Genomic DNA, 13,355 nt, shown 5'->3' on the forward strand with positions numbered 1-13,355 from the left:
TGAGTTTTCTTTATCAGGGAAAAGGTGCGGTGTTCGTGTTGAGGTGCCTGTGGTCTTGAGTTGTTGCTCCTGTGCTTAAACAGCCCCTCTAATGCCCGTCTCGGTTTTGGGGTCCCCCAACCCCCTTCCAATTTGGCGCCTCCCCACCGTGCCGTGCAATGTTTGAGACCTGTTTCTTGACCCCCAGACTCCTTCTGTCACTCTTGCCAGCCTTTCAGGCTTTTTAGGATCTGCCTCTGCTCCCTTCGTATCATTGTGCACCACTAACTCCCCCCACGGGGCCTTTTTGCCTTCCCTTCTCCCGGGGTTTTTACTCTCTCCCAGGGTTCTGCCCACCCCTCTTGGGGAACTTTTGTTTCCCCCCCCCTCCGTTTTTGTCACTCTCTAAAACCAGTGCCCAGGTTCCTTAAAACACAACTTTATTCACAGCCCAGTCCCATCCATGCCCCCTCCCCACCCCACTGGGGGTCCTGGTGTCACTTCCCCCCCCACCCCGCCCCGAGGGTCCCCTCCCATCCCCGGGGGTCCCACCTCTTTGTCCCTCCCCCCTTCCCCTATTTACAGCTCTGGGATGTGGTACCGACAGGGAACAGCGAGGGGCACTGAGGGTGATACAGGGCAGGGGGTGGGCTTGGGGACATCAGCTCTGTGTCACTCTGTCCTGTCCATGTGTTCTCCCCCTTGGAGTCACAGTGTCCTGCCCTTGTCCCAGTCCAGGTGGCCCCCCACTGTGTCTCAGCTTGTTGTCACCACATTCCCTCACCTGTGGCGTAACTTGTGTGACCCCAGCTCTGTCACCACGTCCTGCCCAAGAACCACTGCCTGTGTCTCCTCGCACGGTGGCACAGTCCCGGTGTCCCCCACCTGGATGTCCCATTGTCTCTGTGTCCCCGTAGGTCACCAACAGCGGACGCTGCCAGAGCACTGCCCAACTGTCCTTGCGTCCCCACGGCGGTGTCCCCTCAGGGCATGAAGAGCAGGCAGTGCCCCAACGATTCGTGTGTCCCCATGGCCCGGTGCCACTGTTCCCCTGCCCCTCAGGGCACAAAGAGCGGGCAGTGCCCACAGCGGTGAAAGGACAGCGCCCCACTGTCCCTGTGCCCTCTCCACAGTGTCCTCACGTTCCCTCAGGGCATGAAGAGTGGGCACTGTCCCCACACTGTCCCCTCAGGGCACGAAGAGCGGGCGGTGCCCCCGGCGGTGCCTCCTGAGCGCGGCGCTCCGGGCGAAGCTCTCCCCGCACTCCACACAGATCAGCGGCTCCTGCCCGCAGCCGCCCTCAGCCCCCGCAGACCCCTCGCCCTCGCCCCCCGCCCGAGACCCCTTCAGCGCCCTCGGGGCACCCACGGGGTGGGCGCAGCGCCGCGGCCGCGCTGCCCCCGGCCCGGCGTGGGTGCGCTGGTGCTTGATGAGGTTCTTGCTCTGCGTGAAGCTCTTGCCGCATTCAGCGCAACCATACGGGCGCTCCCCGGTGTGAATGCGCTGGTGCTGGATAAGGTTGGAGCTCCAGGAGAAGCTCTTGCCGCAGTGGCCGCACCTGTACGGCTTCTCCCCGGTGTGAGTGCGGCGGTGCTGCACCAGGTGCGAGTTCTGCGAGAAGCTCTTGCCACACTCGCCGCAGGTGCTGGGCCGCTCGCCCGTGTGCGTGCGTTGGTGCCGCAGCAGCTTGGACCAGTGGCTGAAGCTCTTGCCACACTCGTTGCAGATGAAGGGGCGCTGGCGGCCCCCGCCCCGCCGCCCCCCGCCCTCCTCGGAGCCCCCCGGGGCCGGGCCGGGGGTCCCGCGGGGCGGCGGGGGGCGCAGGGGGCTGTGTGGGATCACCGTGCGGATGATCTCGTGCGGCAGCACCTCGGCCTCGCCGTCGCTCACGATGCCATCGTCGGCTGGGGGGACACGGGGAGGGGGGTGAGAGCACAAAAGGGGCTGCACCTCCCAACCAAATGTTTGCTGTGACGCTAAGAGGGCCTGGGACCCCGACACAAACGTTTATGGTATTCCTAAAACGGGCTGGGCCCCAGAAAGGGGTTGGACCCCTGACCCAAATGTTCATTGTGACCCAAAAAGGGCTGCACCCCTGAACAAATATTTGTTGTGCTCCAAAAATTGGCCAGACAGCCATCCCAAATGTTCACTGGATCGCAAAAATTGGCTGGACCCCGGACCCAAGTATTTGTTGTGACCCGAGATGGGGGCACAAAAAGGGCTGTGGCCCCCTCCTGGTGTCCTGTGCACCCCAGAAAGGGGCTGCGCCCCCTTCCCAAATGCTCTCTGTGCACCAAAAAGGGGTTGTGCCCCCTCCTGAAGTGTCTGGAGCCCCCCAAAAGTACCTGAAGGCCCCCAAAATTCCCCAAAACCCCTTCTTGGGGGGTCTGGCACACCCTCAAGAGTGTTTTAAGCCCCCCTCTAATGCCTCCCCCCCCTCCAGTGGTGCCTGGAGACCCCCAGAAGTGCCTTGAACCCCAGCCCAAATGCCTCTACCCCCCTTCTAGGTGCATCTGGAGCCCCCCAAAATCTGTCTGCAGCCCCCAGAAGTGCCCATATCCGCCTCAAGAGGGATCTGGATGCCCCCCAAATTGCCTGCACTCCCTTCTTGGGGTGCCTGGAGCCCCCCAAATTTGCCTACAGCCCCTCCAAAAGTGTCTGGATCCCCCCCAAAATCTCCTGTACCACCATTCAAGGTTACCTGGAGCCCCCCAGCTCCCCCATCCACTTCTGGGGTCCCCCCTCTCACCAATGAAGACCCTCCGGACCACGTCCCCCTCGTCCGAATCCTGCAGCTCCACCACGTCTGGCTCGTCCTGCTCCATGGGGGCTCCCGCAGGGACTGTGGTGTCAAGGAGGGCCCTGAGCACCCCAAAGTGCTCCAGGACCCCCCTGAGAAGCAGAAACCCACAACCACCTCCCCCCCAATTCCAAAACAATTCCAAAGGATTGTTTGCATCTTGGTTCCTGCTGTGCCCCCCAAATTTCTCAGTGTGAGTCTAAAATCCTCCCTGTGACCCCAAATCCTTTTCTGCCCCCCTCAGTTTCCATGTACCCCACGCAAACCCTTCTGTGTTACCCCTCCAAACCCTTCAGGATGATCCCAAATTCCCATGTGCTCCCCTAAGCCTCATCTCCCCAAAAACCCCTCTGCCCCCCAACCCATCTGTTCCCCCCAAAATCTCTGTGTCCCCCCAAATCTCTTCATGCCCCCCCAAATCCCTCAGCGTAATCTCAAACTCCTCCATGTGATCCCAAATCCCTCTGTGCCCCCTCAAATATCCCTGTTCCCCCAAAAATCCTTTTGTGTCCCCCCAAATCCTTCTGTGTGACCCCCAAATCCCTCTGTGTCTCCCAAATCACCCTGTACTCTCCAATTCCCCCCCGCCCCGCACCTGCTCTTTGAGGGGCTAGGGGGCTGGGGGGGTGGGAATGGAGGGATGCAGATGAGGAGGAGTCACAAGGTGGGGGGTCACCCACTGCCCCCCAAAATCACCCGGGAGCCACCAAATCACCCAGGGTGCCCCCAAATGACTCCCAGTACCCCCAAGTTTCCCTCCCCCTCTCCTTTAATTTTGGGAACGGGGCACAAAAGAACAACAGAGCCCCAGGAACCTTCCCCAGAATTCACCCCCCACCCCAGTTCGAATACTGGGGGTGACTCCCAGGTTCTTTTCTAGGGGTCCCCCCTCTCTTGCCCCCCCTTCCAAAACAGTTCATCCACAGTTCCCCCCTTCAAATCTAACATGGGATAACCCAGATTCTTTGGGGAAGTCTCCCAAATTTTTTGGAGGGGGTCCCCACTCTCATTCCCCCTCTTTCTGCCCCCCAAACCAGAGCCTGATCCCTCCTCCCAGCCCCAAATCCATCTCCCCTCCCATCCCAAATCCAAGACGGTGGTTATCCACAACTGCGGGAGGGGTCTCCCAAATTTTTCGGGGGGGGTCTCTACTCTCCTTTTTCCCTCTTTTCCAAACCTAAAAAAAAGGCACCTCCCCCCTCCCCTTCCATTGTCGCCCCCCTGCCATTGCCTCTCCCTTCCCAAATCCAAGACCGGGGGTATCCACGAAGGATCTCCTAAATTTGGGGGGGGGAGTGTTTCCCGCTCTCCTTTTTCCTTCTTTTCTAACCCTACAAACGGCACCTCATTTCCACCGCCCCCCCCGGATCCAATCCATCGTTCCCCTCTATCCCCTGGGTATCCCCAGCTGGACGGGGGGAATCTCCCAAATTTTTTGGGAGGGGCGGGTGTCCCTGCTCTCTTCCCTTCCCTTTCCATCCCCAAAATCCGCCGCTCATCCACATCCCACCCGCCCCAAATCTTCTGCCATCCCTTCGCCATCGCCTCCCCATCCCAAATCCAAGCCGGGGGGTATCTCAAATTTGGGGAGGGGGTCCTCCCACGTTTTTTTAGGGAGGATTCCCACTCTCCTTTTTCCCTCATTTCCAACCCCCCAACGGCGCCCCTCCGCCATCGCCTCCCCCATCCCAAACCCAACATCGGGGTACCCTAAATTGGAGGGAGGGGGTCTCCCAAATTTATTTTTTTTTGGGGGGGGGGTGTCTCCGCTCTTTCCCCTCCCCTTCCCCCCAAAAAACGGCGTTTCCCTCCCTCCGCGCTCCCCGACTCACCTCGGCGGCTCCGCGGCTCGGGAGGGGCCGGGGGCGTTCCGGGGGGCTAAGGGGGTGGCTCCGGGGGTCCCGTCGGGCTCGGGGGTGCGGGGGGGTCGTGGCGGGGGCGTCCGCCGGGCGCGAGGCGGGCGCGGGGCCGGGAACAGGAAGGTCCCGTCATCCCATTCCCCGCCGGATGCGCCGCTGGGAAAAGAGCGGGGGGAAAACGCTGGGAAAAGTGGGGGGGAAGCCTTGGAAAAACGGGAATTTGAGCGGGGGGAACCCCGGGGAGAAAAGGGCGGGCCCCAGCAGAGACACCCCCGAACCGCCCGGTTTTGTGTAGGGGGGAATTGTGCGAATTGCCCGAATTGTTGGCTTTTTCTTATTTTGGGAAGGAGGGGTGTTTTCCAAGCGGGAGATGGATTTGGGGGGGGGCGGATTGGGTGGGTTTGGTGGGACTAAGGACAGGACGCCCCCCCAGACTTCTCCCTCCCCCCTTCCTGCTTTGTGTAACGGCAGCGACGCGTTTCCTGCCCCCCCGGGAATTAAAAATGGTTGGAATTACGCAACGAGGGCGGAGGGCTCGGTAGCGGCATCCAGGGATTCCGGGAACAGCGGGATCGGGGCTTTGGGGCGTCCCCTGCGGCCCCCCCAAATCCCTGAATAATCCCCCTGAGGGTTTTATTGGGGCGTTTCCTGCCCCCCCCCCCCCCCCCCCCCGGAATCAAAAATTATTTGAATTACACAATGACAGATGATGGGATAGAGATAGAGGGATTGGGGGGTAGCGGGATCGGGGTTCTGGGGTGGCCCATATGCCCCCCAGATTCTCCCTCACGAGGGCCTGGGGATGCATTTCTGCCCACCCCCCCGCCATCCCTATAATTAAAAATGGTTGGAATTGCACAGCGAGGCTGGGCGGTTCAACAGTGGCATGGAGGGATTTTGGGATCAGGTAATGGTAGGATTGCAGTTCTGGGGTGCCTCCTGCACCCTCCAAACCCTGAGCCCTTCCCCCGATATTCTGGGGGTGCTTTTCCTGCCCTCAAACACCACCCCCCCCCCCCCCCCCCCCCAGTTAAAAATTGTTAGATTTATTCAACACAGCCAAAGATTTAGCACGATTTCATGATTCTGGGAGCAGGGAATAGTAGGATCAGGGTTTTCGGGTGCTCCCCCTGCACCATATCAAATCTCTGATCCCACCAATGTTCTGGAGGTGCTTTTCCTGCTGCCCCCCCCCACTGAACAATAGAAATGGTTGGTATTCCACAATAAGAATCTTGAGATTCCGGGATTGTGGAATTGGGGTTTTGGGGTGTTTTTTCCTGCACCCCATGCCTCCAGAGCCCCCCAGAGGGTTTAGGGGTGTTGGGGTGAGAGTATGGGGTCTCCATCTCCTTCCCTCTCCCCAGGCACTGGTTCCTGGAGGATGGGTAAAGGTCTGCATGGTCATACTGGGACCACTGTGTGACCCCAAAATCTCACAGTCGGACAATGTCATCACCCCCTGGCTGGTGTCCCCAAATCCATATGGTGGGACAAGGCTGCTCAGAAGGCTGCTCAGAGACCTTTTATTGATGGCACCAGCAGATCCATGTGCCCAAGTCCCAGGATTCCCATCCTGGCAACCCCATCCCCAGGGTCCTGGAATCCCTGTCGCCACCCTGGAGTCCCCATCCCAGCATCTTCATCCCAATCCCCATCACAGTGTCCCCATCCCAACACCCCCATTCATGTGTCCCCATGCCACTCCCAGTGTCTCCACAGGCTCGTCCTGGTGTCTCTGTTTCCATCCTGGTGTCTCCATCCCCATCCTGGCCCCTCATGGCATCTCCATCTTGGTGTCCTTATCCCCATCCCCATCTGCCCCCATAGGTCCAGATGTTGCTGTCCCCATCCTGATGTCCCAGTTCTGGTTTCCCTGTCCCCATTCAGGTGGCCCTTTTTCCCCTCACATTTCCCACCTTTTTTTCTCTCATGTTTCCCAGTTTCCCACCTTTTTTCCCCCTCTCTTTTCCCACCCTTCTTCCTCTCACCTTTCCTGCTGTTTTTTCCCCTCAGGTTTCCCACCCTTTTCCCCTCACATTTCCTGCCCTTTTTCTCTCTTTTGCTGCCCTTTCCCCTGCCTCAACTTTCCCACCCTTTTACCCTTCACATTTCCCACCCTTTTTCACCTCACGCTTCTGACCCTTTCCCCCTCAATTTTCCTGCCCTTTTTCGCCTCACGCTTGCCTCACATTTCCCACCCTTTCCCCCTCACATTGCCATCCCTTTTTCTCTCTTGCTGCCCTTTCTCCTGCCTCAACTTTCCCGCCCTTTTTCGCCTCACATTTCCCTCACGTTTCCAACCCTTTTCCCCTCAACTTTCCCACCCTTTTTCGCCTCACACTTCCCTCACATTTCCAACCCTTTCCCCCTCAACTTTCCCGCTCTTTTTCACCTCACGCTTCCCTCATAGCTCCATCCCTTTCCCCCTCACATTTCCTGCCCTTTTTCTCTCTTTTGCTGCCCTTTCACCTGCCTCGCATTTCCCGCCCTTTTTCGCCTCACGCTTCCCTCATATCTCCAACCCTTTCCCCCTCACATTTCCCGCCCTTTTTCGCCTCACGCTTCCCTCATATCTCCAACCCTTTCCCCCTCACATTTCCCGCCCTTTTTCGCCTCACGCTTCCCTCATATCTCCAACCCTTTCCCCCTCACATTTCCCGCCCTTTTTCGCCTCACGCTTCCAGCCCTTCTCCCCTCACATTTCCGACCCTTTCCCCCTCGCATTTCCATCCCTTTTTTCTCTCACTTTTCCCCACCCTTTTCCCTTCACCTTCCCCCTCATTCCCTCCCAGGCTCTCGCGTGTGGAGGCACCACAGGCAGCTCCTTGCCCCGGTGCCGCCATGGACTGGTTCCACTGCAGTCGCTGTTTCCGCCAGGACGGCGCCCGGTTCGCCATCACCAGCTGCGGCCACATCCTGTGCGAGGGCTGCGGGGGCACAGGTAAAACTGAGGAAAAGCCCCAATTTAAGCCCTTAAAATGCTGAGAAAGGGGGAGTTTCCTTCAATTTAGCCCCTTAAAATGAGAGGGAAAGGAGGGGTCACCTCAATTCAAGCAAATAAATAAGTGAGGGCTCTGGCCTCAATTTAGACCACTAAAATATTGGGAATAGAGGGCTTCCCCTCAATTTCTGTCTTTAAAATGAAAGGAAAAGGAGGATTTTCCCTCAATTTACACCCTTAGCATTGTGGAAATGGAGGATCCTGCCTCAATTTAAAACCCTAAAATGAGCGGAAATGGTCCATTTCCCTCAAGGAACACAATTTTGGGACTTTTGGACATCTTTTTCTTTCACTTTTCTCACTTTTTTCTCCCCCTTCCACAGGTCCCTGCTCAGTCTGTGGCACCACCTGCCGCTACCTGCCCCTGTCCGATCAGGCCAGTGTCCCCCATGTTGTGCCCCACATCCCCTTCCCACCCTTTTCCCTTCCTGTTTCCAACCTTCTTCCCATCCTTTTGATGCCCCCGTGCCCAACAGATGCGTCCACAGGAGAAGGTTTTCTTCAAGAACCCGGTGGCCCTCGCCCTCAAGCACCTTGCCCACATCACGCAGGTGAGGAGGACACAGGTGATGGGGGATGAGGTTCCACCACTGTCCCCAACCCAACGCTGTGGGGTACTAGGAGGTGATCCGTGTCCCCCAGGTGTGGCGGTTCCAGAGAGCACAGACGCAGCTTCTGGTGGACTTGCACCGGGACAGAACTCGGCGGATGCAGGCAGAGCTGGAGAAGGCCAGAGAGGAGCTGGGGGAGAGGAGGAGGTGAGGGGGACACCATGGTAGGGGTGTCACACCTCCATCTTGGGCTCCTCTGGGCATGTGGGTGAGGCAGCACTCCCTGGTCAACACCTTGATGAGAGTCCTCGTCCTTCTGGCCCCTTTCTTGGGAGGGTCTTACCCCCCCTTGGCTGCCACGTTTGGTGACAGCATCTTCTGCCATTTGCTGCCGTCTTGGTGAGCTTCCACCCCTTTGCTCTGCCCCCCTCAGCTGCCCTGTGGAGGGACCCCCACCCCAAATGGGGGGAATTCCCACCCTCCATTAAATCCTCCTCCTTCCCAGGGAGCTGGAGTCACTTCGCCGGGAGAATGAGGAGCTGCGCCGCATGCAGGTGGCCCCCAAAGCCCCCTTCCCTGGACCCAAACTGCCCCCCAAAGCCCCCCTGCCGCTTCCCTGGGCCCCAAACTCCCCCAAAGCCCCCCTACCCCTTCCCTCACCCCCAAAACTGTCTCCCCAAACTTCACCCCACACAACTTCCCCCCAAATCTCCCCACAGCTCTCCCCAGGCTGGCGCTGGAGCAGCCGCAGCAGCACCCTGCGTCCCTCCCCCACACATTCAGGTAAGTGCCCCACAGATTTTTAGGGGCGTCCTCCACACCCTAAAACGCCTCCCCATCCCCTCCTTGCTCATAGGGGTCTTCCCAAATTTTCTGTTTCCAGTCACCCCCCAGCCCCGCCGGCAGCTCAGCAGTCAAGTGGTCAGGTAAGAAGTGGGGGGCACTAATCATAAATTGGGATGGGGGTCCCACAATTGCACAGGGGGTCCCCCAAACCTCCTGCCTCTCTTCTGCAGCCGCTTGGCCCCACTGGACCCCCCCCAGTCCCGCAGCACACCAGGATGGCAGGTGAGACCTCCCCCCAAATGGGGGCCACCCCAAAATAGGGGGGTTCCCAAAATGGTTTGCTCTCCCCCCACAGGCTGGCGTAGCCTACAGAAATTCAGGGACCTCTCTGGCCTCCAGTGTGGGTGAGCGACCTCAAATCCTACAGGATTTACCCCAAAATAATGCCCCAAGCCCTGCCCTTCAACTCCAATCCCCACCATCTTTCCTCTTCTTTGAAAAGGGACCCTAAAAGCTCAAAAGGGCCTCAAACCCCCGTGGTGTGACCCCAGACCCCCACGGAGGGAGCCCAGAGCTCCCCAAAGCCCCTGCAGGACCCCAAGCCCTCCCAGAGAAGCCCCTCAGCGCTGACCCAATCTGTGGGGTGACCTCAAAAACCCCTAACGCCCCTTTCCCCCCTCAGTGCCCCCCCTGGCTGGGACAAGCGAGGGACAGGTACAGGGGGCACTGGGAGGAACTGGGAGGGACTGGCGGCCTTGGGATAAACTGGGAGAAGCAGAGACGGGAATCTGGGGGGACTGGGATAAACTGGGAGGGACTGGGAGGGATGTAGGGAGCTCCAGGAGGGACTGGGGAGGGGGTTACTGGGAGGGACTGGAAGCGGGAATTGGTTACTGGGAGAGAAATTGGGTTCCTGGGAGCACTGGGAGGGGGTGTTTGGGTTACTGGGAGGGGGGGCTTGGTGGTACTGGGAGCACTGGGAGGACCCCAGCTCCACCCCCTCCTTCTTGCCCCTCCCTCATCCCACCCCTTTTCCTCCTCAATCAAGACAAAACTTCCAAATGCAATACCTATTCCCCAAATTCAGAGGCCACCCTCCCCAAATTCGGTAACCCACCCCCCCCCAGAATTCAGTAGCCACTCCCCAAAATGCGGTGGCCACCCCCAGATTCGCTAGCCAGGACCATTCTCCTTTCTTCAGGGCTCTGCTCTGCGGCTGGCGCGGGGCGGGCGCTCCCAGTGGGATCTCAACCCGCGGCCATAAAGGACAAACAGGGACCTCTGTGGCGGGCTCCGAGGCTCCTGGACAGGAGCTCCGGGGCTTCTCTGGAGGTGGCTGGGGGCAGAAGAAGTTAAAAAGGAATAAAAATATGCCAATTTTGGGGCCATTTTGTGTCCGTTTGTGGAGCCGGGGGGAGGGAGAGGCGTGGCCTCTACCGCGCGGCCCCGCCCCCCGGGCGGATCGAGGGTGTGTTGTCGGTGCTGCGTTCCTATTGGTTGGTGGCTTGGTGTGGGCGTGGCCTAAGGGAAAGCGGGATGTGGAGGGAAATTGGGGAAAATGGGAAAAATTGGGGAAAATTGGGGGGGAGGGGGAGGGCCTTCGTGATCTTAGGAGAGCGCGGATTGGTGGAAATCCGATGGGGGGCGCGGCTTAAGGGCGCTCGGTGCTGGTGATTGGAGGAAATAAACGGAGGGGGCGGGACCAGCGGGGGAGCCGGAGCCGGATTGGTGGCGAGGGCGTCGGGGCGGGGCACTTGGTGTGACGTCACTTCTGGTCAGCGGCATTTCCGCGTCCTGCTCGGCCGGCTGCGGCCGCTGCTCCGGGAGCGCCCCGGGACCGGCTCGGGCCCCCCGGAACCGCCCCGGAACAGCCGCGGCTCCACCTCCGCACTCTCCTGCGGCTCCCTCCCCGCCCCGGGGCCGGCGCGGGGCTCGGCGGGGCCGGCCGGGGATGCCGCGGCGCGGCCCGCGCCATGTGGTACATCATGCAGAGCATTCAGAGCAAGTACTCGCTGTCCGAGCGCCTCATCCGCACCATCGCCGCCATCCGCTCCTTCCCTCGCGACAACGTGGAGGATCTCATCGGCCGGGTGAGGCATCCCACCCCTTCCGCTGCCGGGCCGGCCTGCTCGGGGCTCCGGGTGCCTCTGACGGGCACTGCCGAGCTCTCCCTGGAGCGGTTTTCGGGTCCCAAGGGGGGAAGGTCAGGGCATCTCCGGTTGGTTTAGAGACGCCAGGCTTTTCCTTCCCCCTCTGGAGCCTGGGGGGTCTCCGGGCACTGTTTGGTGACAGTGAATTGGTGAAACACAAGCGGGAGCCGGGATTAAGATGGGGGGAGCGTTTTTGGGATTTCTCTTAATTAAGCCTTTATTGAAGGCTTGGGAAGGGCAGGGAAAGGGTGGGATTTGCTGGCCCCGAGGCGGTTCCTGCAAATCCCCGGGATTTCTGTGAATGAACCTTTTCTGAAGGGGTGGAAAAGGGGGAGTTCCTGACCAGGGGGCGTTGCTGTGCTCCCCAGGGTGCCGATGTGAACTGCCTGCATGGCACCCTCAAACCCCTGCACTGTGCCTGCATGGTGGCTGACGCCGACTGCGTGGAGCTGCTGCTGCAAAAAGGAGCCGAGGTAAAGCTTTGGAAAAGCCCAGAACAGGTGGAAAATTCCGAGATAAGGGGCAGGGAAGTCGGGAGGAGCTGATAAACAGCTGAGGTTACATCTGATGTGTTTAAGTTGGATTTTGGGGAAAAGTTCTTTCCCCAGAGTGTCATGGGGCACAAGCTCTGGGGACGAGGGTTTGGACAACGCTCCCAGCATAGGGGGGGATTTTTGAGTGTCCTATGCAGGGCCAGGGCTTGGATTTTATGATCTTTGTAGATCTTTTCCAGCTCAGGATATTCCATGGGCTTGTGTCCCCTCACAAAGCGGCACCAGGGGAAGGTTCATTGTCTCAACAGGGAGGGAATTCTTGGGCTGAAATTTTGGGAGCGGAGGAATGATTGGAACCTAAATTTTCATGCTGAGCTGTTGGGGAGGTGAGGAGGGAGAATTAAAACCTAAATGTTTGCACTGAGATTTTGGGAAGGCAAGGGGGTAGGATTGGAACCTAAATTTTTGCACTGAGATTTCAGGAGACTGGGAGGGAAAAATTAAACCCTAAATTTGCTGGATTTTTTCCCCCACTTTCCCCTGGCTACTGGGCTAAAACCCTTTCTGATTTTTCCCTACATTTGGGATTTGGGACCTTTGACTGCAGGATCCAGCTGGGGCCACTCCCTGACCCCCAAACCTTTTTTTCCCTCCCCCAGGTGAACGCCCTGGACGGCTACAACCGGACAGCCCTTCACTATGCAGCAGAAAAAGATGAAACCTGCGTGGAGATTTTATTGGAGTACGGAGCCAACCCCAACGCCCTGGACGGCAACAAGGACACGCCGCTGCACTGGGCGGCCTTCAAGAACAACGCCGAGTGCGTGCGGGCCCTGCTGGCCAACGGCGCCCTGGTCAACGCCCTGGACTACAACAACGACACCCCCCTGAGCTGGGCGGCCATGAAGGGCAACCTGGAGAGCGTCAGCATCCTGCTGGACTTCGGCGCCGAGGTGCGCGTGGTCAACCTGAAGGGCCAGAGCCCCATCTCGCGCCTGGTGGCGCTGCTGGTGCGGGGCTTAGGCACGGAGCGCGAGGATTCCTGCCTGGATTTGCTGCACAGAGCCACGGGACACTTTGAGCTGCGCAAGAACGGGAGCCTGCCCTGGGAGGTGGCGCGGGACCCGCAGCTGTGCCAGCGGCTGACGCGGCTGTGCTCGGCGCCGGGCACGCTGCAGGCGCTGTCGCGCTACGCCGTGCGCCGCTCGCTCGGCCTGCGCTTCCTGCCCCAGGCCGTGCAGCAGCTGCCGCTGCCCGCCTGCCTCAAGGAGTACCTGCTGCTGCTCACCTGAGGGAGGCACCGCTGCCCTTCCCTCGGATCGCCCCTCGCTCCGGGGAGAGCAGCCCCGCTCACTTTGCGGCTTCCCAGGTTCCTCTCTGCGGTTTTTGTTCCCCTCGGCCGCCCAGGACCCTGCTGACCCCTCACGCTGCCTCCCTTTCCTCCCCTCGTCCCTTTCATTTTGTCCCCTCCATTTCTCCCCGTTCTCTCACGCTCCCTCCACTTCCTCCTCTCTGTTCCCTCTGCTTCTCTCCCTGTCCCCCCCTTTCACTCCCCTGCAATGAACAATATCCTTCTGATGGCAAATTATATTCCAGCTGTTGGATTAATCTGTTTTTCCCTTTTTTTTTGTTTTTTTTTTGCCTTGTGAAAGGAAGGTTTTAAAGGAAAAGTCTCCTTTGAGGAAGGACCCAAGGCAAGAAATTGTGGGTTGAGATGCAGAGTAATCTT

At 59.3% G+C, this 13,355-nt stretch overlaps 3 protein-coding genes across 8 annotated transcripts; 2 read left to right on the plus strand and 1 right to left on the minus strand.

Annotated features, from left to right (window-relative positions):
- Positions 1 to 503: 503 nt before the first annotated feature.
- LOC135287903 (zinc finger protein 787-like) lies at positions 504 to 4,755 on the minus strand. The gene is made up of 3 exons (XM_064401145.1): positions 4,615 to 4,755; positions 2,732 to 2,824; positions 504 to 1,883 (listed from the first exon to the last, which is right to left on the minus strand). The coding sequence occupies exons 2-3, from the start codon at positions 2,805 to 2,807 to the stop codon at positions 1,168 to 1,170; spliced, it is 792 nt and encodes a 263-aa protein (XP_064257215.1). The 5' UTR covers positions 2,808 to 2,824; positions 4,615 to 4,755; the 3' UTR covers positions 504 to 1,167.
- Positions 4,756 to 4,792: 37 nt separating this feature from the next.
- On the plus strand, positions 4,793 to 10,359 carry RNF212B (ring finger protein 212B). Of its 5 annotated transcripts, XM_064401140.1 has the most exons (13): positions 5,208 to 5,548; positions 6,009 to 6,029; positions 7,437 to 7,585; positions 7,969 to 8,021; positions 8,122 to 8,196; positions 8,288 to 8,403; positions 8,702 to 8,750; positions 8,916 to 8,979; positions 9,080 to 9,122; positions 9,213 to 9,264; positions 9,338 to 9,386; positions 9,665 to 9,696; positions 10,184 to 10,359. In XM_064401140.1, the coding sequence occupies exons 1-13, from the start codon at positions 5,409 to 5,411 to the stop codon at positions 10,244 to 10,246; spliced, it is 906 nt and encodes a 301-aa protein (XP_064257210.1). In that variant the 5' UTR covers positions 5,208 to 5,408; the 3' UTR covers positions 10,247 to 10,359. The 5 variants fall into 5 exon arrangements, with proteins under 5 accessions (XP_064257211.1, XP_064257210.1, XP_064257208.1 ...); XM_064401138.1 differs by lacking the exon at positions 9,665 to 9,696; XM_064401141.1 differs by lacking the exons at positions 5,208 to 5,548; positions 6,009 to 6,029; positions 9,665 to 9,696 and adding an exon at positions 4,793 to 4,831.
- Positions 10,360 to 10,797: 438 nt separating this feature from the next.
- On the plus strand, positions 10,798 to 13,234 carry ASB8 (ankyrin repeat and SOCS box containing 8). 2 transcript variants are annotated; one of them, XM_064400958.1, is made up of 3 exons: positions 10,798 to 11,077; positions 11,462 to 11,605; positions 12,286 to 13,234. In XM_064400958.1, the coding sequence occupies exons 1-3, from the start codon at positions 10,934 to 10,936 to the stop codon at positions 12,916 to 12,918; spliced, it is 921 nt and encodes a 306-aa protein (XP_064257028.1). In that variant the 5' UTR covers positions 10,798 to 10,933; the 3' UTR covers positions 12,919 to 13,234. The 2 variants fall into 2 exon arrangements, with proteins under 2 accessions (XP_064257028.1, XP_064257027.1); XM_064400957.1 differs by having other exon boundaries at positions 10,913 to 11,072; positions 11,501 to 11,605.
- The last annotated feature ends 121 nt before the right edge of the window (positions 13,235 to 13,355 follow it).

This window comes from Passer domesticus, chromosome 31 (assembly GCF_036417665.1).
Source record: "Passer domesticus isolate bPasDom1 chromosome 31, bPasDom1.hap1, whole genome shotgun sequence".
In the NCBI taxonomy this organism is placed as follows: domain Eukaryota; kingdom Metazoa; phylum Chordata; class Aves; order Passeriformes; family Passeridae; genus Passer; species Passer domesticus.